This window comes from Oryctolagus cuniculus, chromosome 2, assembly GCF_964237555.1.
Source record: "Oryctolagus cuniculus chromosome 2, mOryCun1.1, whole genome shotgun sequence".
NCBI classification, from domain to species: domain Eukaryota; kingdom Metazoa; phylum Chordata; class Mammalia; order Lagomorpha; family Leporidae; genus Oryctolagus; species Oryctolagus cuniculus.
Window position 1 is genome coordinate 171,494,317 of NC_091433.1, and position 23,029 is coordinate 171,517,345.

The 23,029-nt window shown below is 52.2% G+C and overlaps 1 protein-coding gene across 2 annotated transcripts in view; it reads left to right on the forward strand.

The window, feature by feature from the left end:
- The first annotated feature begins 4,149 nt into the window (after nt 1–4,149).
- GALNT14 (polypeptide N-acetylgalactosaminyltransferase 14) overlaps nt 4,150–23,029 on the forward strand; it is a 203,852-nt gene continuing 184,972 nt past the window's right edge. The window contains exons 1-2 of one of the 2 annotated variants that reach the window (XM_070069718.1): nt 4,150–4,834; nt 9,648–9,743. In XM_070069718.1, the coding sequence (XP_069925819.1) occupies nt 4,709–4,834; nt 9,648–9,743 (222 nt within the window). In that variant the 5' untranslated portion in view covers nt 4,150–4,708. The remainder of the gene's footprint in view (nt 4,835–9,647; nt 9,744–23,029) is intronic. The other variant, XM_002709933.5, reaches the window with a different exon arrangement.

A 23,029-nucleotide genomic window follows, 5' to 3' on the forward strand; every position in this document is an offset into this window, starting at 1 on the left:
GGCTGCAGGTTTAACCCTACCCAGAGGGACTGACGTTGACTATCAGAGATGACGCAGGTGGCTGTCACATGTGGCCATCTGAAATGCGGGACCCAGGGAGGGACGGCTCTCTTGGAATCCCTATGTTTCTTTTGCCTGGGCCCTCCTCTGTCAGCTAATCCAGGTTAAAGAGTCTTCTCCACGTTTTGTTGAGCTAATTGGGTCACTCTTTCATGCTAGAACTTTGCATTTTCTATGGAGGTGGGGGAGAGGGAGCCATGTCTCCAGTCACCACAGGACACCATCACTGAAGATCAAACAGTTTCTACCAGCAGCAAAGATATATCATTATAGCAGTAGCAAGTTTGGCAGTTGGGTGAGGAACAAAGAAAGTTTGGGAGCATTTCAAAATAATGAAAGAAGCAGGCTTTTGAAATGCAAAGATATAAATCCCTTTCAAGGAGGCAAATTATACAGTGATATATAAGAAAAAAAGGTTGGGGGGTGATTGAGGATGGTAGGGGGGTGAAAAGAGTTGTGTAATGGATAGAGAAAGATCCAGAAAGGTGACTGTCAGATCCCTTAGATAAAGCCACCAATGTACTCGTGAAAGATGAGAAGAAGAGCCGACCTGCTTTGTTCTTTTGACACAGATGCTCCAAGGTGGCAGAAAGGGGAGTAAATGTTGGTCATAGCCTACTTCCATTTACCAGTTGGCCTAAACTACCCCATTACTCACTTTATAAAAAGGCCTAGCAGGAGCCCCATGATGTGCGTCCACCATGGCAATGGAGAAACACAGAGGGAAAGGGGTCTGATGCATTATTTACAGTGGGAGAACTTGCATGGAGCCAACTGCAGGACTTGGCCCAAAGACTTGGGTCTGTGCGACTGTGGAAGGAAGCCAAGCATCTCTGGGCCCTCACCGCCATGCTTTTGGCAGCTGGGACATCCTGCCAGGGCTGCAGTGGCATGTACACATCCCCTCTCCTCACCGTGCTTGCAAGCTGCCCTGCAACTGCATATCATCCTCCATGGCCCAGATGGAGTACAGACCTCCAGAGAAGGCTGCCCAGCCACCGTGGGGGAAATGGCACTGCACTGGCACAGAGAGCATCCCATTGGTTGTTACAAGACTACATAAGCGTGAAGATGGCAAGATGTACGTACACACTCTCCCTGATAGCACACAGTGGGCAGAGAGGAGAGACTTGGGGCATCTCATCTGAAAGGAACAAAGGCAGCGGGCTCTGTAGTGAGCTGAGCAGGAAGGACATGAGGACACAAAGCTAGCAGAGGAGCCCACAGCAAACGCCGCCCGAGAGCATATGCATCGGACTTTGTGGCTTCCTCCTGTTTCCAGCGCACATTTGCTCCATATGCTGCTTTACGCAGCTTTCTGGGGCCATAATGGGTTTTATTCCATAGTTTTTATATGAACATGAATGACTCACATCTGCTCCAGTACCCAATTTGCTCCCTAATGTCTTCAGCAGTGAAGACAGAACACAGCTTATACTGAGCTTGCCAATGTCAGGAGTGACAAAAAAAATGTGTTTTAATCCAGGGACAAGGAAGGTTAGAACCCTGCTTGGTGAGCTGGGAGGGACTTTGTGGGAACTGGAGAGTGTCAGGTGGGGAAACTGAGGCCCAGAGAAACAAGGAGCTTGTCCCAAGACCGTGGAGGCAGATCCATTTCTGGTCACCAGCATGGCCCTAGTTCAGGGTACACTAATTTTCTTCGTTTCCTGCCACGTTGAATCTTTTGCTAGGGGCTTTTCTTCCCTGTAGAGGCTGTGATGAGAAAAAATCAACTTGGATTAATGGCCAGTGAGGGCTAATCCCTCCCTGAGGTCAGCTGTGCTGTGCTGTGTAAGCTGGTTATGAAAGTGTTCAGTGTCCTTCTGGGCCTGGTGTGGGTACTCTGGACACACTGGGTCCCCGGAGAGACTGACACAGCTGGGCTCTGCGTGGAGACTCATCTGGCTTCCAGATGTTTGCATTCCTACCTGGAACTGATTTCAGTGTTCATGACATTTCCCGTTTGGCAACCCAAACTAACACAACCTGTGCCTGGGTCAGGCCATGACACTTGGCACTCCTGGAGACCCCGGACAGCATCCATAGACCCAGCAGCGCCTCTTCCCCCACTGAGTGAGGGACAGACCAATGATTCATGACACAAACACCTGGGAAGAAGTCCCCAGGCCCTGCCTAGAGCGGCTTCACCCCAGGGCCTTGGTTTGCCCATAGGCCCGGCAGTCAGAACAAGGCACCTCAGCAGCAGGCAGTGTGGTGCTGCACCATCCCGGAGGCTTGGCGGTAGTGTTGTGTAACTGTCTGCCATCTGTTCTTCAGTAGCAGAGTCACAAAGCGCTGAGCAGTGGACTCTGGTGCTGCAGCTCCTGCCTGGAGCCGACAGCAGCTCGGCAGCTTGCCTGGGGGTCCCCTGCAGAGTCTGCCGCAGATACTTTGCAGGTCCAAGGTGAGGCTCCGGGGAGCTGTGGAGGCTGCAGTGGTGGGTCCTCTTGCTGCTTGCCTGCCCCCCTCCCATGATCCTGAGCTCCCTGAACCTTTGCCTGCCCAAACCTGTGGCTGGGGAGCTTGCCCTGAGCCTTCAGTAAATAGGGTTTTAAGAAAGGCAAAGGTTGGACCCTCCCCGGGGTGCTGTGTGATCAGAGAGCTGTCTTGAGTTAGGCTGGCAAGAGTGCTCAGCTTTTCCAGGTTGTTTGATTCTGCTTCTGTTCCCAAGCAAGAACTCCTTATCCCTAGCCTGGTCAGGGACTCTGAAGGGAAGGGCACGTAGCCTAGGGGTTGACTCTGGTTAAGATGCCTGCCTCCAATATCACTGCGCTTGGGTTCAGTACCCACCTCCCATTTCCTGATAGTGCAGATCCTGCAACGTGGCAGTAATGGCTCAAGTGATTGGCTCCCTGCCACCCATGTGGGAGACCAGGATTGCATTGCTGGCCCCTGACTTTGGCCTGGGCCCTGCCCTAGCCATTGCTGGCATTTGGGGGAGTGAACGAGTGAATGGGAGTTTGCTGTCTCCCTCTCAAATAAGTAGATTGAAAACATTAAGAATGCTTTGGGGTTGTGAAGCCAGACTGCCTGTGGCTGGAAGGCTTCTGAGTACCTGGGGGCCAGGTAGGGGGTGGGGGTGGGGCTCCATCTTATTGGGGAAGGACCTCTGGAGCCGCAATTTAAACCTGTGTCCCCTATAATTGAGCTCTGTAAGCAGAGGCACTGAGGACAGTGGCTACAGGAGGGGCTGCATCCCTCTCAGCCACCCAAGACTGAGAGTCAAAACGTTCCCCTAACTAAAGGACACAGCCCCAGTGGCCACAGCCCCCTAGACGGAGCCATAGTACTACGTTCTCTCGCCCCTCCCCCCAGTCCCTTTGAGTGCTCAGATGACATCAGCACTTTGCATTCAAGTTTCACAACATCTGCTCACTAGTCAGAGGCAGGGTTATCAGAAGAGGCATCTAAGGCTTAGGGAAGGCGAACCACTCACCCAAGATGCATAGAGCCAGAGTGGCAGGGCTGTGTTAGGAGGCTCTAGTCCAGGGAAAGTGCCAGTATGCCAGCCTTGCTTAGCCCCTATGGCAATTGGATTCCAGTCGGTGCTGCCTTGAGCCCCGGGTGTTTTTCATCAGCAAGTGAGAGGAGGGTGCAGTTCCCAGAGGCATTTGGAGAAAGGGGCCTTTGGAGACCAGCCCTCTGTACCGGGTCCCCCCTCTGCCCAGGGTCGCTCTCCAAGAGCCCTCTGTGGCTGGCTCACCTTTGGACCTCCTTTCCGGGAAGTACAGTGTTCTGATGCTTCCAGGGAGAGGGGTCCCCTTAAGGGAGATGACGGCGCCTTAATTTCTTAAAGGACAGCTCTAAAGTTAAATGTAGACCAACTCAGCCACCCATTAAGCAGAAAAAGTTGCCAGGCACCTGCAGGCAGACAGAAAAACGCCCTGGAGAGTTGGCTGGAACCTGACTCAGGCAGCAGCCCTGCCAGCGCCCCACCGTCCCAGCCTGGCTCCGGGAAGAGGACGGGAGCCGGGTGTGCGCCCCACGTGCAGCCCCCACCCCGCTATGGGTGAGAAAAGTGCCCCCAGGAAGAGCCGCGCCCGCCTGAGTGCCGGCGGGTTGCAGGGGGTAAGCGGCCAACCCAGGTGCGCTGTGCCCTGCTCGCCCCAACACGGGACGGCCTGGGAGCTGCGCTCCGGGCTCGGCGCCGCGGTCGGCGGGCGGCAGTAGCGCCCCCTCGCAGAGCCCGGCTCGCCGCCGCCCGGCTCCCTCCGAGTCGGTGTGTCTGTCGGGCCCGCCCTCCCCCTCGCTCCCTCCTCCCTCGTGCAGCTCCCGGGGTGCCGGGCACAGCCTCGGATCCCGCCCTCCCCGCTGCTCGAGTCCGTTTCCCTCTCGGCGGCGGCTGCGTGCGGAGCATCTCGGCGGCCGCCGGGCTCCTCCAGCTGGCTGGAGAGGGTGCCCGGCTCGGCTGGCCCCCGGCCCTCTCCTGCCGCGTCTCGGGGCCGCCCCGAGCCCCCAGCACCGGCTCGCCTTTCTCCGAAGAGGGCGGGGGAGGGCGCCTTGCGGGATCCCGCCGCTCTCCGCCAGTTGCGGTCGCCAGCGCTCCCCCAGCGCGGGGCGCTCTGCCGGACTCCTGCCCCGCCGCCCCTGACCGCCTGGGGGTGCCCCAGGGACGTAGCGCGGCGGAGAGGAGCCGGCGAAGGGGACCATGCGGCGCCTGACTCGCCGCCTGGCGCTGCCGATCTTCGGGGTGTTCTGGATCACCGTGCTGCTGTTCTGGGTCACCCAGAGGAAGTTGGAGGCACCTCCGGGAACTGAAGTGCAGACCCCCAAGGTACGCGGTTTGGCTACGCGCCGGGCGCGGGGCAGTGGCTTAGCGGGCAGGGCGTGCAGCGTGCGCGCCAGGAGTGCGGGCTTCCAGGACACCAGGGCGGGGGTCCGGGTGCTGCGAGCAGGTAGCAGGCGCGGAGGCGGCGTGCCTGGGCTGTAGGAAGCTCGGGGGCGTCTGCGGGCCCGCCGCGAGCCCGAGCCGGAGTGGCCGTTGGGGTGGGCGGTGGGTGCGGGCGGAGCGGGGCTCCCAACTTGAGCGGCGCGCTGCGGGTCCCGGGGCGGAAGGGGCGCTGTTGGCGAGCCTCCCGGGGGCTGGCGGTGCGCGGACGCCGCCAGAGAGTCGCCGGCGGTTGGGGCGGGTGGCCCGGCGGGCCGGTGCAGATGCCCGCGCGCGCGAGAGCGAAGTCTGGCGGCCGTGACCTCCTTCCCGCAGCTGCCAGGCCGGACCAGGGCAGGCCGGAGCTCCAGGGGCGGGGTGTGGGGTGGGAGGTGCGCCGCGAGCGCCGTGAGTGGCGCCGGCGAGTGCCAAGTAGCCCCCAGCGCCTCGGCCCAGGGGGTCTGTAGCCGACCTCTCAAGCTGCACTGGAAGTTGAATGTTCCCGGAACGCCAGTTAGGAGCCCCTCCAGAGAGACGCCTGGGCCCTGGTGGGTAGTTGGGGAACTGGGAATCCAAGTGGCTTTTTGGAGTCCTGCCCCCTGGTTCATCTGCTGCAACCAGAAACTGCCCCCTTCAGGTCACCCTTGCTTTCTCACTCAGAGCCCCGCTCCTCTGCCCCCTCCTGGAACAGACTTTGTGGGGGGGGAGGGGGGGAGGCACAGAAGGAGGCCTGGTGGTGGGGGAGAGGGTGTTATTTGCTGGCCCGTTGGACAATGGATAGTGTTCCAGAGAGGTTCTGGAGGGGCTGGGACAAGGCCCTGGAGGGGCCCACGACAAACACGTGGGTACATGCGCACCCGTGTGTGTGTGTGTGTGTGTGTGTGGTCGCCAGTCAGTGCAGCACAGAGGGCCCGCCACATGCCAGCACCCAGTAGGTGCTTTCTTCCTCATGGCCACATGAGTTCCTTAGTTCCTGTGTCCAGACTAGGACACAGGTCACTCAGACCTCTGCACTTGGGATCTGTCCACCGCATCAAGTCGTCTCTCAAGATCCTCTTCTCTGTCCTCTGGCACTTGTGTTTTGGAATATCACCAAGGTTCAGTTGATTGCAACCAGCACTTATTTAGCACCTTCTGTGTACCAGGTGCTATGGTGCCAGGGATGCAGAGCTTGCTGTCTTGGGGGGAAGAGGATTTGCTCATCTGTGGACCAAGATGGTTCAGTGCCCTGGGTGTGGTGGGAGCTGGGGTGCTTCGTGGGGAGTAGGGGGAGGAGGAGGTAGCAGAACTGAGATGAGTAGGAACAGGTTTGTTGGGTCAGGGGGCCTCCCGGGTAGAGGTTAGCTGTGGGCTCAGAGGAATGACACAGCACGTTGTGTGAGTTTGGCACAGTCGGAGCACACAGCATGGGCAGGCTGCAGGGATGGGGCTGGGAGGTGTGTGCAGGTCAAGCCAGGTGGCATTGAGCAGGGAGGGGGTGAGGTCAGGCTCTACAGCACCTGATCAGTGCCCCAATCACCGCATCCTGGCCCACAGACGGGGAGAGCGTTTCCCTTCCCCTGGGTGGTTCTGCTCCTTGTGAAGCAGTTAATGGTGCTGCAGGGACATGAACTTTCTCTGTTTTGCGTTGAACTTCATTGCCTTAAGCTCACTTATTCTCGCTCTACACCTGGGATCTGGACAGGAGAGCCGTTCCTTCCTGCTGCTTCTGTCCCTGCAGCTCATCCCTCTGGGCATGGGCAGCTGTGCGCCAGGCTCCGTGTGAGGTCTGAGTGTGGTGGCCGTGCCTTTGGCTGGAGCAGGGGGCACAGGGGCGGGACTGTGAGCACGTGAGTGATTCTGGAGGCTGGGGCGGTGGTCTCATGTCAGGGGCCTGGAGCCAGGGCGGGCCACTTGCTCTGTCGTCACACTTAGTCATTTCGATTTCCTTTTCCCGACTCCTTCCATAACCACGAAGTCCATGGACTTGAAGCTCTTAATGCCTCTCGTGTTGAGGTGCCCTTGTTTTTGTTGGCGTTTCCTCCTTCGTGTCTGTCACCCGTATCTGCCTACTGGTATTGCGTGTCTTGGTGACTGCGTTTGTGTACGGTAGCTGAATGCTCCTCTGTGCCTTAGTGTGTGTGTATCTGAGGAGAGAGGTGGAGGGATTCCTTCTTAGCACCAGAATAGTGTTGTTCCCCGGGACTGAGGAGTGTAGGATATTTGCAGGGCATGTCCGAAGGATCACAGTGGTTCGCAAACCTGACTGCCTGTGGCCGGCACTTGGACGGCTCGCAGAACCTCCATCGTGGCTTCATTGCAGGGGTTGCAATTCTGTGGGCATCTCCAAAGCGGGCCTGATCCAATGGAACCCATGCCTGCTGGGTTGCAATCCAGGTGTGAGAGGGAAGGCCTTTGCATTCCAGGTCTTGCAAATTCCACCGGATTTTTCCCCCCTTAGTTTCAAGAAGGGTTGATTCTATTAATAGATCAAGTAAAGATTTCTTTAAATTTGACTTTTTAGTATTGATTTGGTTCTTTCCCCCCTCCCCACAAATTATTCCGCAAAACTGTAGTTTCTAATTGAAAATCATGTTACGCATTTGATGTTCTAATTCAAACTGTGTTTTAATGATAAACACTACTAAAAAAGGCCTTGAAAAAAATGTTGCTTCCTTTCTCCCCAATCAGTTGTTTATCATTGGCAGAATTATACAATTAGTTATAGATTTTTTTAAAAGCAACAGCATATTTGTCTTATTTCCAAGAAATCAAATTTAATCCAGGGGCTCAGAGCTTAGTAAAAGCAAAAGAAATTTAGGCCTGAGGGTAATTTTGGGGGAAAGGATTGGAAATGGAAAGGCTTTGAATAAAGTGCCTCAGGCCCATATAAATGTGCCAGTATTGTACCAGGAATATAGCAAACACGATTAGTAAATAACTTGTCTTTCTGTAAGATTTGCATACCACCAAAGTATATAACACTGCTATTTTGTTCCCCGTTTAGTAGATAATTTCTCCCATTTAAAATAGTCAGGAATTTTCGAGAGCGACCCTTAATCTACTGATGCTCGGTGTGTGCATACTGGGCTCCCTCCATCCGGGGACTTTTGATCCTGGCACAACCCATATGGGCAGCCCATTACCAGATGTATGCCCATCCTTCCAGATGCTGGCCGGTGCCAGGTGCTGTGCTGGTTTTCACTCTAAGGCTGTTCCATGGAGCAGACATTGTGGGTGGTGGTACCTGGGGGCCCAGAGTGTTGCTTTGCTCCTGCAGCAGTTCCTGGGAGGGGCAGAGACGTATGGAAGCTGCAGGTGGAAATCTCAGATCTTCAAGAAATCGCATGTCTTCGCTTTCTAGGTATCAGCAAAATTTTTGTTTGTTTTTTAGATTTTCTTATTTGAAAGGAAGAGTTATGGGGTGAGAGGTTGGGGGAGATATCTTCCATATCTTTCATCCACTTGTTCACTCCTTAAATGGCTGCAATGGCTGGAGCTGGGCCAAGCTGAAGCCAGGAGCCAGGAGCTTCTTCTAGGTCTCCCACATGGGTGCAGGGGCCCAAGCTCTTGGGTAATCTTCCACTGCTTTCCCAGGCACATTAATAGAGAGCTGGATCAGAAGTGGAGTAACTGGGACATGAACTCTCACCCATATGGGATGCCGGCACTGCAGGCCACAGCTTAACCCATTGTGCCTTAGCACCGACCCCTCAACAAAGTTTTTAAAATTTCAATCCTGAGCTTCTACCCCAGCAGGCTGGTAGGAAATTCATCCTGGGTCATTTTTGGCCCACCCTGGCTTGGCTGGAGGCCCAAGGACTTACACAGAATCTGGACTGTGGTGCTCAATACCCAGTAGATGACGGGACTGCCCACGGCCCAGCTCACGAGTGCTGCCCTAGCAGGTGCAGCTGGGGTCTCAGTTCTGGGGGATTCTCCTGGAGTCAGCCCTTTCTCCTTCCTTCTTATTCCTGTACATGGCCTGGGGTTTTCGGAAACAAATCTTAGAAACCGCTGCTCAAATCCAGGAACCTGGCCCTTTCCAGGGCTGTTCGTCTGTTGGTAGTGTTAACAGTGCCAACTTCCACTCATCAAAGGTCATTCGGGGCAGAAGCAGCCGCCGGTGTCTGATGCCGGAGCAAGGAGTTCTTCCCAGCCCAATGTTCCTGGCTTTGATTCTCCTCCTTGGCCTGCACCCCACATCCACATCGCCCCCTCCCTCAATTTCCCAAGGGGTCTGCTCAGGCTCCCAGAGCCAGTTTTGAAGGCGCGTGCCCTTGTTTGATTGCTGGTGTTCATGGTTTTGTGGCCTTTCCGGAGCATCTCAGCATCCTTGGCACATTTTTGGAGAATAATCTGCATTAGAAAGCCGGGATGCAGCCCCAGCGCCTCTCTCACTGGGGAACCTGAACCCTGCGGTGGCTTTTGTACACCCAGCCCCTAGAGCCTGAGTGACAGTGCCGCCATCTGTGTGGAGCAGTGGGTCTGGCCGTGCCCCGTGCCCTCCGCAGCTGGCTGTGGGCTCTTCCCACTGGCTGGAGTTGCCCCAAGCTGGGTGGCAAGCATCCTTCTCGCGTGGCCCGCAGGGATGCTCGCTGTGCCTGGAGTCAGGTCACAGAGTCGGGTCCTCTGCCTGGAGCTCCCAGGCATGTTTTCCTGGAGCATTTCTTACAAACACTGCAGCCGGGGGATGCCTTTCTGTCTGGAGCTGACTGGGACCCCTCTTCTCCTGCCACAGCCTTCTGTGCAATGGGAACTGCAGGGCCCGTCTCCCACCTGCCAGCCTGCAGCCTCAGCTGTTCCGGGTTGGCTTAGAGCATCTCCGAGGAAGACGGTATGGCTCTCGGTAATTCTGCCTCCATTACCCTGTGTCTGTTACTTATCTCTTCATTATTCTACTAGAAACGCTAGATTAACTGAAAAATAAGTGAGTCTCCGAGGCCTGAAATGGGAAGTAAGAAAGGAAATACACACTTGCAGGAGCACACCCTTGCACACGTGCACTCACAAACCCACATGTGCACCCCTGCACGCATTTGCATTTGCACACGTACACATTCGCACAGGCACACACTCACGCTCTGGTACCCTGGGGGAGTTCTGCAGGAGCTCTGGGAGTTTGCAGGCTTGGATAATTTGGTATTTCAAGGACAAGGACCTGATCTGACTCTCGGGGCAGCTGCTGCCCTTACAGGAGTACCAAGCACTGGGAGACTGCTGGGGGACAGGGAGGAAGAGGTCTCTGTGGGGTGAGACAGTCTGCACTCTCTGGGGAGTCCTCGCCTGCTGTTCTGTCTGCCTTCTCCCTTCTCCCCATTCTTCCTTCTCCCTCTTTTATTCAAGCCTCTTGGAAAGCTAATGTATTAATGAGCAAAGAGCTGCAGGGTCCCGGGTCAGGAGCCCTAGGGAGAAGTCTGGGGGCCAGCAGCAGCCAGTGGCCTGTCCTCTGCTCTGCAGGAGCCCAGCAGGTCCCTGCAGGCTCCAAGGTCAGGAGCAACCTGCCTCGCTGGTTGCTGGAGATGCAGGATGATGGTCTGGACACAAAGGCAGTTCTTTGTCAAGGCAGAAAATTGCTGTCCGGGCACTCTGAGCGTGTTGCTTGGGCACTTTTTATCAGCATGAGCCCCCAAGGCATGGAGTAAGGGGCCTCGTGCACAAGGTTGACAGCAAGCACAGGGCCTCTCCTGCATGCCATTTCCTGGAGACAAGATTAGGCACTTAAAAAAAACAATTAAATTCTCCACCATAAGTGCTACAGAGATCTTTCACAGCAAGTGCAGGCCAACAGGACACACTCACATTTTCCCGCCATGGGAATGGGATATGCCCTGATGAAGAGACCATGAACCCAGCTGCCTTCTTCCTAAGGATCCTGCTGCTGAAATCCAATTTGTATCTCATTCCGGGACCCACGAGAACAGGAAGCCTCCGGAGAGCTGGTGTGACCACTTCACGTTGACAAGCTCTTTGCAAAGGGGCTGCCTGTCCCTTGTCCCTGTCCTCATGAAGGTTTCAAAGTTAGGATTTTCTTCTCCAGCATTCTGGGCTGAAGATTTATGCAGCCTTTCTTATTCCTCTGAGAGCACTCGAATCATTCATGTCCCTCCCTCACCCCCCCAGCCATATAGACTGGTGCAATCAATATTTATGCACCCATCACTCACGGCTGCAACACTCAAGCCTACGGATGCCAAATTCCTTGATGGCTACTGAAAAATTAGCTGGTTCTGTATTTCAGGCCCACTTTTTTTAGGTGGGGGGAGCATCTTGGGGAGATCAGAGCATGTGGTGCAATGGATTAATTAAGCCACCCAGATAATTGGCTATTAATAGATGGCCCATTGACAGCTGCCAGCTGGGTGCTGAGTTGACTGAGGTCCGTATGGTGGCAGGCAGTCTTCATCTGAGGGGGCACTGCTGGAAGGCTCCCCTCATTAGAAGGCAAATCAGGACCAGGAGGACAAGGAGCGGCTTCTTTCCCTCTACCACTTGGTGTAGCGTTTACAGCTTACAAAGCGTCTATTCACAAATGCCATATTTGACCCGTATTGCAAGCATGAGGTGGATGTTATTTCTTCCTTTACTGAAGTACAATGGATGGAGGTTTAAAGGGGAGGATACTTTGGCAAGGTCACTGAACCAACCAGTGGGCTGGAGCTCAATCTTTGTGAAGCACCTGCTGTTTCTAGCACGGCCATGCTCCACTTCTGGTTAGATTCTTCGGCCTGGGGAACATTAAATACACAGGTGTATGTCATATGTGTGCTTTCTTGTGGACAGAAGTTAGTGCTCTTGTCGAGGGATGTGGCCCTGCCTGTGATTAAACACCAGCATTGCTTTCCCACCCGTGCAAGGGAGCTGAGGGAGGGAAGTGCAGAGCCTCCCTTAGGAGCAGGGGAGGGCAAGGAGGACTTCGGACTGTCCTCCAGGAGAGCTAGGGTCGGCCCACCTTCAGCCCTTTCTGTGTGGGAAGATGCCAGGGCTGATGTCATAGACTTGGTGGCCTGAGAAGTGGAGAGAGGCCCCTCCGTGTCATTCCCCTCCGAGTCCCCACGTGGAGTACGGGGTCTGTTCTGATGCCGCAAGTCCTCATTCCCCAGCTGCCTCCCTCATGGGCCAGCGCTATCATTCGTGGGGCTGCTCCAAGTCCGAGGTCCCAAGGATTGTGGAAGTTAGACAGAAACCATGTTGTGATGAGGGCGGTTCTTCCATAATGAGAAGTCATTCCCTCTTGAGAGGAAAAACATTGTTTTTAAAGAACCAAACACAGAGCAGGTGCAGGAGGCAGGGCTTCAAGGAAGTGGCTTTACGAGATGCCCAGCATCTCATTAGATCCTCCTACTGTCATTAATGCAAAGGGCACCCTGCTTCTGTGTCTCTTGCTGTTAGCCTGGAAGGCCCTGGGATGGCTGCTTGATCTTACCTGGGAGCTGGTTCTGCCCACACGGAGGCTGGTTTAGGGGTTGGTGTGTGATATGGTTGTCTCCCAGATATGCTCATACTTAGGAAAGCATGAAGTTGGGTGGCTGCCAATGTCTTTCCAGGTATTGTGTCTGCAGTTTGGGTAAGCCACCCAAGGGTGCCTGGCGATGCTGTTGTTGCGTGGTCTCAATGATAAAGTTGGTGCCGTACGCCAGGGTCCTGAGCAGGAGCATGGCTTTTTTGTTCTTGTCTGTTTCTTCTGAACATGACAGCCTTGAAGGGTGCTGCATTCGAAGACTGTGTGTGGTGGTAAGGATGTGGATAAATGTAAACTAAGGGAGCTCACAGGCGCCCGCTCTACCTGGAGGTCCTGATGGTTTACTTGTTATTTGCTCAGTTCTGGGTCTGATGCACTCTCTGTAGGTTTATCTGCCTCTCTTAAACCTGAGATTATGAGTTCTGCTCCAGATTGTAGCTTTCCCCTTAAAACAGAGTATTTTTCTGGAAAACGTCTTGGCAGTGTTTACTGAAGCTGAATAGATGTGTGTTCCCGTGACCCTGCGGCATCCCAGCTAGACACAGACCCAACAGAAACACGTGTGTATTTCAGTAAACATCTCGTACTTCACTGGAGTTGGCAAGCTTTTTATTTTTATTCTTTTGGTAAATGGTCAGGTAACAAATACTTTCATTGTTTTAGGTTGTGTGGCCTCTGCTGTAGCCAGACTGTGCAGGTGAAGTGTGAAAAACAATATGCAAACCAGCATCTGGGGCTGTGTTCCCATAAAACTTTATCTAGGGCCACCACACCATAAATTTCATATATTTTACACATCCCATGGAGTAGTCTTCTTCTTCTGGAATTCTTTTTCTTTTTTCTTTCTTCTTCTTCTTCTTTTTTTTTTTTTTTTTTTTGACAGGCAGAATGGACAGTGAGAGAGAGAGACAGAGAGAAAGGTCTTCCTTTGCCGTTGGTTCACCCTCCAATGGCCACTGCGGCCGGCGCACCACGCTGATCCGAAGCCAGGAGCCAGGTGTTTCTCCTGGTCTCCCATGCGAGTGCAGGGCCCAAGGACTTGGGCCATCCTCCACTGCACTCCACAGCAGAGAGCTGGACAGGAAGAGGAGTGACTGGGACAGAATCCAGCACCCCGACCGGGACTAGAACCCGGTGTGCCGGTGTCGCAGGCAGAGGATTAGCCTATTGAGCTGCGGAGCCGGCCCTGGAATTATTTTTCTCAAGTATTTAGAAATGTAAGATCCACTCAGGTTTTTCAGGGTGTGCTAAGGCAGGTGACAGGTCACATTTGGCCAGAGGGCTGAGAAATCTCATCCATACAAAGTCTGAGAACAGAGAGAGCTAACCCGCGGTGCTACAACTCCTAGCTCTGTGGTCACTCGTGGTGGGGGCTAGTGACTGGCAGGTTGCAAGGGGAGCTGGTGCTCATTACGCAGGTGTATTTACCCTGTGAAGTGCCCTGGGTATGTCTTTTTCTCTTGGCATATTCCACGTCAATAAAAAGTTCAGGCAGAAAAATCTGAACCCAGTGTGCGGCAGGAGTGTGAGTTGATCTTTTAGCACCTCATTGAGGAGCTGAGCCTGCTCATCGCCATTCTCTTTATAGCCACTGGTTTCTGTTTCCTGAATAAGAGAGTCTTTGGAGAAAGGCCTCGGTCTGACTTTGCAATTTCCCAAATCTTACTCCCTTTTATAGCCAGGAGACATTTAACAAGCGGTGTGGTGCAGGCAGCAGCCAGCCAGCCAGCTATGTTGCTGGGCATTAGCCCTTTCGTTGGCAGATTGTAGGAAGACAGGGGCTCCCTGGGGAGAGTGCAAGAGGAGAGCATTTGGGAAAATGCAAGTGGGTCTTTGGCTGATGTAGTTGCTCGTCGGACATCCAGGCTGAAATCAATGTTTGTAGGTAAGAGGTAGAGGCCGAAGTACAGAGAATGGAATTCCGTGGCGTCAGCTACTGGCTCATACAAAACTAAGGGTCTTTTTGCATTCCAGAGAAGCAAGTCTGAGTCCCCAGTAGATGCCAGCTACTTTCTGTGCCCATCACCCCCTCTTCCTGACATCCCTGCGGGGCCTGCAGTGGTAGCTTTGTTTTTCAGGAGAGGATCACCAGGCTTGGGAAGTTAAGTGACTTCCCCGAGGGCGCTTGGCTCATGAGAGAGCAGAGGTATAGGTTCCAAATCACAGAGCACCCCCCTTCTCCCCACTTCACCATGCTCACCCCAAGCCTCCTCCCTCCACAGTCACATTGGCTCTGGTCTCTGAAAGTGAGAACTTGGAATGTGTTTTCCCCTTAGCAACCAGCTTCTGAGGCTCTGTTTGTTCTGTTTCCCAGAATTATATACATCTTGTTTAGATCAGAAACTGTTGAATGCAGTAGTTTTGTATCAGAGCTTCTGATCATCCTCCAGGATGAGGCATTTTAAAGGAATATTCAAGGGGGAGACTTTACAGCATTTTCAAGGAGAAATATATTGGGCTTTCCCAACTCTTCCATGCCCTTGTGAACAGTGTCCTGTTACAGACGGCTGGCAGTGTCTCTGCTCCTCTTAAAAAAGAGGACACCCCACAAAGGGCACACCCTTCTTGAGGGTATGAAGGGGTTTTCATATATGAAATGAATTTATTTGAAAGGCAGAGTTACACACAGAGGGAAGGGGAGAGCAAGAGAGAGATTGATTTTCTATCTGCTGGTTCATTCTCCCAGAGGCCACAACCACCAGGGCTGTAGGGCTGCGCCAGGTTAAAGCTGGGAGCTTCTTCCAGTTCTCCCATGTGGGCTCAGGGGCCCAAGCGCTTACACACAGAGGGAAGGGGAGAGCAAGAGAGATATTGATTTTCTATCTGCTGGTTCATTCTCCCAGAGGCCACAACCACCAGGGCTGTAGGGCTGCGCCAGGTTCAAGCCGGGAGCTTCTTCCAGTTCCCCCATGTGGGCTCAGGGGCCCAAGCGCTTGGTCCATCCTCGGCTGCTTTCCCAGGCGCTTAGCAGGGAGCCGAATGGGAAGTGGAGCAGCCAGGACTTGACTGGAACAGGTGCCCGGATGGGATGCTGGTACTGCAGGGAGTGGCTTAGCACCCTGCCCCACAGCGCTAGCCCCAGGATGTGTGAAGGTGTTTTTAGGAATCCCTCAGCCTGATTAAAGACAGGACAGTGAGGAATTAGTCACTGTAGTCTATGGCTAAAAATTCCCCAGCATTGCCCCTGAGAGAGAGGAATCAGAGGAATCGTCCTGTATCTAGCATAATAACACCGATTATGTGGTTGTTTGTGCTGAGGAGTTGAAAACTATCAGGAGCCGGGAAAATACTCAGCGTGGAGCAGTAATTATGGATCAGCTGATAACAGGGGATGCATTGGATTGACTGCTAATTAGATTATTAGCGCCCAAAACAAATACCTGCTATTAACTGCAAATCAGCTACATTTATGATGGTTTCCCCTTTTCACATTTATCCCTTTTTGGAATGTACAATTTCCTTCCTTCCCTTTCTGTGCCGAGACCTCCCGTTTTCTGCCATCAGGTGAAGCATATTTGTTTATTGAGCTGAAATGGAATCTTCTTGTTTCTTTCTGTTCTCAGACGGGGTCTGAGAGGGCTGACACATGCAGAGTGTCAGGTGTAGGCTGTCCGCGCAGGGGAGACGAAGGGGCTATGGAAAGGCTGGGTACAGCTCTCTCTGGCCCGCACAAAGGGAGGGACTGAGGTCGCAGGCTGTTCCTGTCAACCTGGTGCTGGAGTTCATTGCCAAAGAACTGACCCATTGGGTTGGCCTGTGGCCTTTTGAGACGTGATCCTGGTCATCCTGGGTTCAAGGAGGATGGGAATGGGCATTTGGGCACTTCCCGTGCCTGCATTGCCCTCCCCCTCCTCCACGCAGGCTGACTGTGTGTCCACAGGAGCGTGATGTGCCAGCTGCTTTCCTGCCCATGGTGGTTCTGGGTTCTGTGGGCAGCCTGATTTGGAGGGGCCCCTGGGAGCTTGCCAGGATGTCTGGAGAGAGAAGTCTGGCCCAGCAGGAGTGAGGAGCAGCTCTGATCGTGACCTTGGAACACAGTGTGTGCACAGTGGAGTGCTAAGGGAGCAACTTGTTGGCGGCCTCCATTAAATGCCAGGAGTCCACACAGAAAGCAGAGGTTTCCAGGGGAGGGGACCATGTGGCTGACTTGTAGGAAAGATGCGAGGGGCTGTCCCTGAGTTACATCCTTCTTCACAACCACCCCCGACGTGGGCAGGCTGAGATTTAGCTGGACTGTGTACCTCTCTGAATAGTGTCTGAGCCATGCCCATGGCTTAATTTTTCTCGTTTGAGTGTTATCCCTGGATAATGTATTGATTATCCTCATTTTGCCAGTAAGTGAATTTAAGGTTTCCAAAAGTCCAGCACTTGGTCAGGTCAACATAGCTCCTAGGACAAGCCTTAGGATGGTGGGTCCAGGCTGTTGGGCAAGCAAGAAAGATAGGTGAGCTCCTGGAAGGAATCTTCCTCTTGGAGTGCCCGTCAAATGTGGGGAGACGGAGTGTGTCAGCTGACCTGCACCAGGTCACTGGAGCAGATTTGTTCATCTGGAAAACTCATCCAGGGCACTGCTGTGTGTCCTGAACAAGGTGCAGGAGCCATGTGGATTTGCTGGAGCTCGAGTTTTGCCCCCAGCGCCCAGGGCAGATTCTGAGGGAGCAATGGAGCAAGGAACCGTGGCTCTTTGCTGGCCACTGGCCACTTCTGTCTAGAGCTCCGTGTCCTTGGACTGGAAGACGCGTTGCAGTGATTACCAGAAAGAACCACGTCGCTGGGGATGGCCGTTTAATAGCAGGAGGGATTGCCAGATGGACAGAGGCCTTTTTCTTTGGAGTCCAAGTGGCACGTGAGGCCGAGGGGCTGGAGAGAAGTGCCCTGGAGGCCCCGGGGTGTGTGTGTGTGTGTGTGTGTGTGTGTGTTGGGGGTAAAGTTGGAGATGGCAGCCTTTGCCTTTCCCAGGAGCGGTTCTGCAAGCTTGAATTTCTTCCCGATCACGTCACTCTCCTGTTAGCTCAGGAAACTCGGGCTGAAGTTTAATCTCCTCCTTAAAGCTGTTTCACGAAAATAGGAGCCTGCTATTCCACAGGGCCTCTTATTAGGAGGAGAAGGATTTAGGACGGTCTTTTCAAGTCATTTTCGTGGTTTCTGAAGAAGCATTTGCCGGGGATCCACTTGTCCCCAAAGCGTCTGCTGTTTGAAGAGCATGTCGCTGTTGGAAGGCTAACAGGAAAGGAAAACCTTCTTCAGGATGGAGCACAGGCTAACTGAGCAGCCCACTGCTCCTGCGCAGCCAGCGATGCCTGTGTGGGCTGTGTCCTGTCCTGCACGCCCAGACCAGAGCTCAGCCCTCCAGCTCAGCCCAGCCCTCGCTTCAACCACTGGCTAGGGATAGTTTGTATATGTGTAATTGGTTAGGAAGAGGAGCACTCAGAGAAAAACAGTATTTCACGACACATGAAAATGGCAAAACATTCTAGTCTTAGTGTCGATAAACAGTTTCAGGGGAGCACAGTCACACCCATTCCTTTGCAAATGGTCTTGGCTGCTTTTGCTCTGCTACGGCAGAATTGAAGAATCCTGGTGGAGACCCGACAGCCTGCAAAACTGAAGCTTTCACTGTTTGTCCCTTTGTATAGACCAACTTTGCTAAACCCTGACCTATAGAGCTTTGCTTTTCAAAGGGCAGGTCACGGGCCAGGGGTGCTGGTGCCGCCTGCAAGCTTGCAGGGAGTGCAGAATCTCAGGCCGTCCCAGACCTGCTGATTGAACACTTGCATCTTCCCGAGGCCCCCCGCTGCTGTGGCTGCAGTGAGCGTGTGAGGAGCCCTGCGCCAGGCGATGCCCCCGCTCCCACAGTGCTGGTGGGAGGCATCCTTCATCCCGTGCAGTCTACAGCCAGTGCCATGTTTCTTGCTTTCTTTGTGTTAAATTCAATTCCCAGTTCTTGTTCTCCCATTGGCGTGGGCATTTCTCCTCTGCTTGTGGCTTCACAAGGATGCAGGAGGCTTCACCCATTCCAGGTAACGTGGGAAAAACCTATAGTCTTGCAGCCATCACGGTCACAGCTGTGCCGTCGCTGACCCAGCTGTCGTGGACTCGTGGGCTCCCGGGAGGCCTCTCTGGGGCTACAGCACGCCCATGTCTCTTGGGCACGCCCATCACTCAGTCTCAGGACTGCCTGCCTCCCTTTCTCCTCCTTTTCTTGTTCTCTTTCTCTTCACTGTTTGGGCCATTTATACTCTCGGCAAGCACTGGCTTTTGGCAAAAGATAGCAGATGGACCATTTCCTGGTATCCCTGCTGTAGGCTTGGGAATATCACCTCCCTGGAGGTGAGGAAGCTTGGGGACCTGGTTATCTGCTGAAGTTAGGAGTTGGGGGCAGGGCTGGGCTGGGAGTGGGCAGGTGGAATGCAGTGAGAGCAGAAAGGAACCCATACCACCTTCATCCTCCAAACCAGGTGGTCACGGGGTTGGGGTGGGGGGACACAGCCAACGCTGTGTAGGACAGGACCTCACCCCAGGGGAGTTTCCTGTAGAACAGGAGGGCCCTTCTAGAGGAGGTGTGGGGAAGGGCAGTCCTGTGGGTGCAGGCAGGGCCGAGGCCGTGGGAGTCAGCAGGGACGACCACCTGTGGTTTAAGGGAGACAACCAAGAGCAGAGCCAGACTGTACAACAGTTTGAAAAGAAAGCCGTTTGCTTATTTTTGTTCTAAAAAGGAAATGTATCTGAAAGTAAACAGATTTCCCCAGTTGGAATCCCTCGCTTCTGCTCCCTAGGGACTTTGTTCCGTACAGTGTTCTGGGTTTAAGGGTTGTTTAAGGGTTGTAGCTGCTCAGGGGATGCCGACTGCTCGTAAAGGAGAATTCAGTGGACCGTGAACTTGGTTTGCACACCCTCTCCCCAGTGTGGCCCCAATGTGGGCTGCTGTGTGACTTTTATATTTCTTACCTAGACTGATTTGGGCTTTTTGTTTTGTTTTGTTTTCTATTTTCATCTTCAATTCGTGTGGATGCAGTCAGAGAAGATCCCCATGAGGAAGTCATCTTATCTGTCTAAGTAGATGCACTCATGGTTGACTAAATAAATCAAGAAAAGGTCAAACTCAAAAGCATGCCCGCAGTAGGATCCTATTTTGTTGAAAACAAGATATGTATGGAAATACACTTAGAGCGCTGGAACATCAAAGAGTAATGATTTACATAAATGTGATACTGTGTGTGTGTGCTGCATCTCTCAGTGCAGCTTATTTGCATAGCCTCGCTTTGACACCCTCCACTAACTACCCTCACCTTCATCCCCTTTTGGCTAAGAAACATGACAAGCTGGACATGTGAACTTCCTCATAGTTCTTGGTGTACTGTGTAAGCAGTGTGTAAACGTGTGTTGTTGGAGGTTGGTGCTGCGGCTTAGCTGGTAAAGCTGCTGCCAGTGACGCCAGCATCCCATATGGGCGCTGGTCAGTGTCTTGGCTGCTCTACTTCTGATCCCGCTGCCTGCTAATGCACCTGGGAAAACGGTGGATGATGACCCAAGTTCTTGGGCCCCTGCACCTAATGGGAGACCCGGAAGAAGCTCCTGGTGCCTGACTTTGGCCTGGCTCAGCCCCAGCCTTTGTGGCCATTTGGGGGGTGAACCAGCAGGTAGGTGGAAGATCTCTCTGTCTGTCACCCTTCCTTTCTGTAACTCTGACTTGCAAATCAATAAATAAAATTTAAAAAAAATGTATTGTCACTTACAGATCTGCTTTGGTCATTTTTAAACAGGACAATGAAAGACTGATCATGCTCTATGTGCTATACTTTGCTAGAAACGCCCCAAGTCAGCCAGCTTTTTTTTTTTTTTTTTTTTTTTTTACAGGCAGAGTGGACAGTGAGAGAGAGACAGAGAGAAAGGTCTTCCTTTGCCGTTGGTTCACCCTCCAATGGCCGCCGCGGCTGGCACACTGTGGCCAGCACACCGCGCTGATCTGAAGGCAGGAGCCAGGTGCTTCTTCCTGGTCTCCCATGGGGTGCAGGGCCAAGGACCTGGGCTATCCTCCACTGCACTCCCGGGCCATAGCAGAGAGCTGACAACTTGTTATTTTTATAATGGCTATATAATATTCTAGCGTGTGCAGGACTTGTTTGAATCAACCATTTCTTTTTTTTTTTTTTAAGATTTTATTTATTTATTTGAGATGTAGAGTTACAGGCAGTGAGAGAGAGAGACAGAAAGGTCTTCCATCTGCTGGTTCACTCCCCAAATGGCCACACCTGCTGGAGCTGCACTGAAGCCAGGAGCCAGGAGCTTCCTCTAGGTCTCCCACATGGGTGCAGGAGCCCAAAGAGGAGCAGCCGGGATTAGAACCAGCGCCCATATGGGAGGCTGGCACTGCAGACAGAGGGTTGGCCCACTATGCCATGGTGCTGGCCTCAACCATTTATTTCCTTTTGATGGGTATCCAACTTGTCTCTCATCCCTTGTCCCACAGTGCAGTAAGTATCTACTTGGAGCTTTTGATCTTACGGTATGGACATTGAGGAATGCAAATTCCAAGCCAAAAGAGGTTTGCGATTTTTGTGTTAATGAATGTTTTAAGATTGCTATATAAAACCATGCACTAATCCATATTTCCACCAGCAAAGTACAAGGGAATGCTTTCCTCATCATCTTCCTTGTTGTGAATGTCGGCATGTGCATCTTGCTTATCTTGAAGGCGTCGAGTGGGGTTTGGTTGTAAATTCATGTTTTTCCGACTGCCAGGGAGGATGAGTGAGTCCTCACAGGTTGCTTGCCCTTGAAGACCTGCCCTCCTGTGACGTGTCTGTTCAGACCCTGTGCTCATGCTCCCATGGGCTGTTCCTCTTTGTACTGCCACAAGGGTTCAACTGTTTCCTCCAAGTGGATCATCATTTTTGTCAGTGTCACTAATTAAATAACCTATCACTTCCCCACAAACCAAAATGCCATTTTTGTCATATTATTGTCCCATGAGCATCAGCTTCCAGTTCTGGGACCTCTACTCTGTTCTTCTGACCAGTTTGTCTCTCACTGTGGCAATATCATGCTTTTTATCAGAATTTTCTTCTTACTCTTCTTGATTAGTCTACTGCACTTAATAGGTATAAACTAATATTATAAGAGTGAGTTAAATTTATCATTCTTTTCTGAACATTTATCTTGATTTTGTTACTTTATGGCATCCATTAAGACATTCAGAATGAAATACCATGAGAGTGTAGGCTTTCCTGATGTTGATGCAGGTCCATGTGCACACGGCTTCAGTGTTCACTGCTTGCTGTTCATTTTTGTTAAATATTCTTTACCATATTTTAGTAGTTTCACTTCATTCTGGTTTCCTTGCAAGTTTTTATTCTGAATTTTTAATCAACTTTTGATTGAATCCTGTAATCTTTCTCTTATTGACATGCTGATTTATTTTGATTTCTTTGCCTTGAACCATCCTTGCATTCCTGGAATAAACCCTATTTGATTGTAATTTATTTGTATATATGCTGCCGGGTTTTATTTGTGGACATTCAGTTGGAATTTTAACATATAACTTCATGAGTTAGATTGGTTTACAGGGCTTTTTTTGTGTATGTGCTTTGCATTTAGGTTTAACAGCATGCTGCATCCATAAAATGAATTAAGGCATGTTCTTTTTTTTTTTTTTTTTAACATGTAGGAATAGTTTAAATAATTTTGACCTATGTTTTCTTAAGTGGCCACATAAAACAAAGCTGTGGAGGCATCTGGTCCTGTGAATTCTTCCGTGGTCATCCTCTTAACCTCCATCCTGACCTCTGCCCTGGTGTACCAACTTGTAATCTCTCCTTTGGGCATGCAACAAGATTGCATTTCCCGCTCTCCTGCAGTAGGTGGTGCTCTGTAACTACTGTCCAGCAGAATGGCGCGAGACCCTTGGGTTCTGCTTCCAGGCCAGAACGTGGAAACTTCCCAGGCTTCCAGAGTCATAGTCTTCCGGTCAGGTTAACGCAGGTGACAAGACGAAGGTCGCGGGGCCGGATGACGGAAGGGGCTCTGGTCTGTTCTGACGGGAGGAATGCTTCCCCGTTGACCAGACACCTGCGAGACAGCGCCGCCGTTGGTCCTACGGTGCCGCCGTCTGTCTGCTCGCCAGCCTGCTCCACAGCAACCGGCCTTTCCGTGTTTTCTAATGCTTCCTGGCTCAGGTTGGGTGGTAGCCATCTTGCCGTTTCTCTTTTAATTCTCTACCTAACGCCTGTGGGGGCACCCCACTCGTGTTTCTAATCAGGCGCATTGGACCGGTCTGCAGGCCGCCTTGGGAGGGCTTATATGTCGTGTAGGTGTTTGCGAAGGATTTATGTTTCTGCCTGCTAGATTTTCATTTCTTTCCTTTTATTAATGAGCTTTAATGGATTTGCTAGTAATTCTCTCTGTTTTTGAATGCTCTTCTCTTCTTAGCCATTAAGGCATATACATATAACATATACATCGCTCATACACGCCACATTTGCTCTGTACCATAGATTTTGGTAAGTCTTCTTTTTCAATTCTTACTATATGGTTTATATTTTTAGTTTTGATTTTCTGTTTGAAGAGCTACCCAGGAGTGTATTTCTTAATTTCCAAAGTTTTGGGATTTTTTAATACGTTCAACTTTTATTTATTTTGATTTTTTGTTGAATTATGAAAAG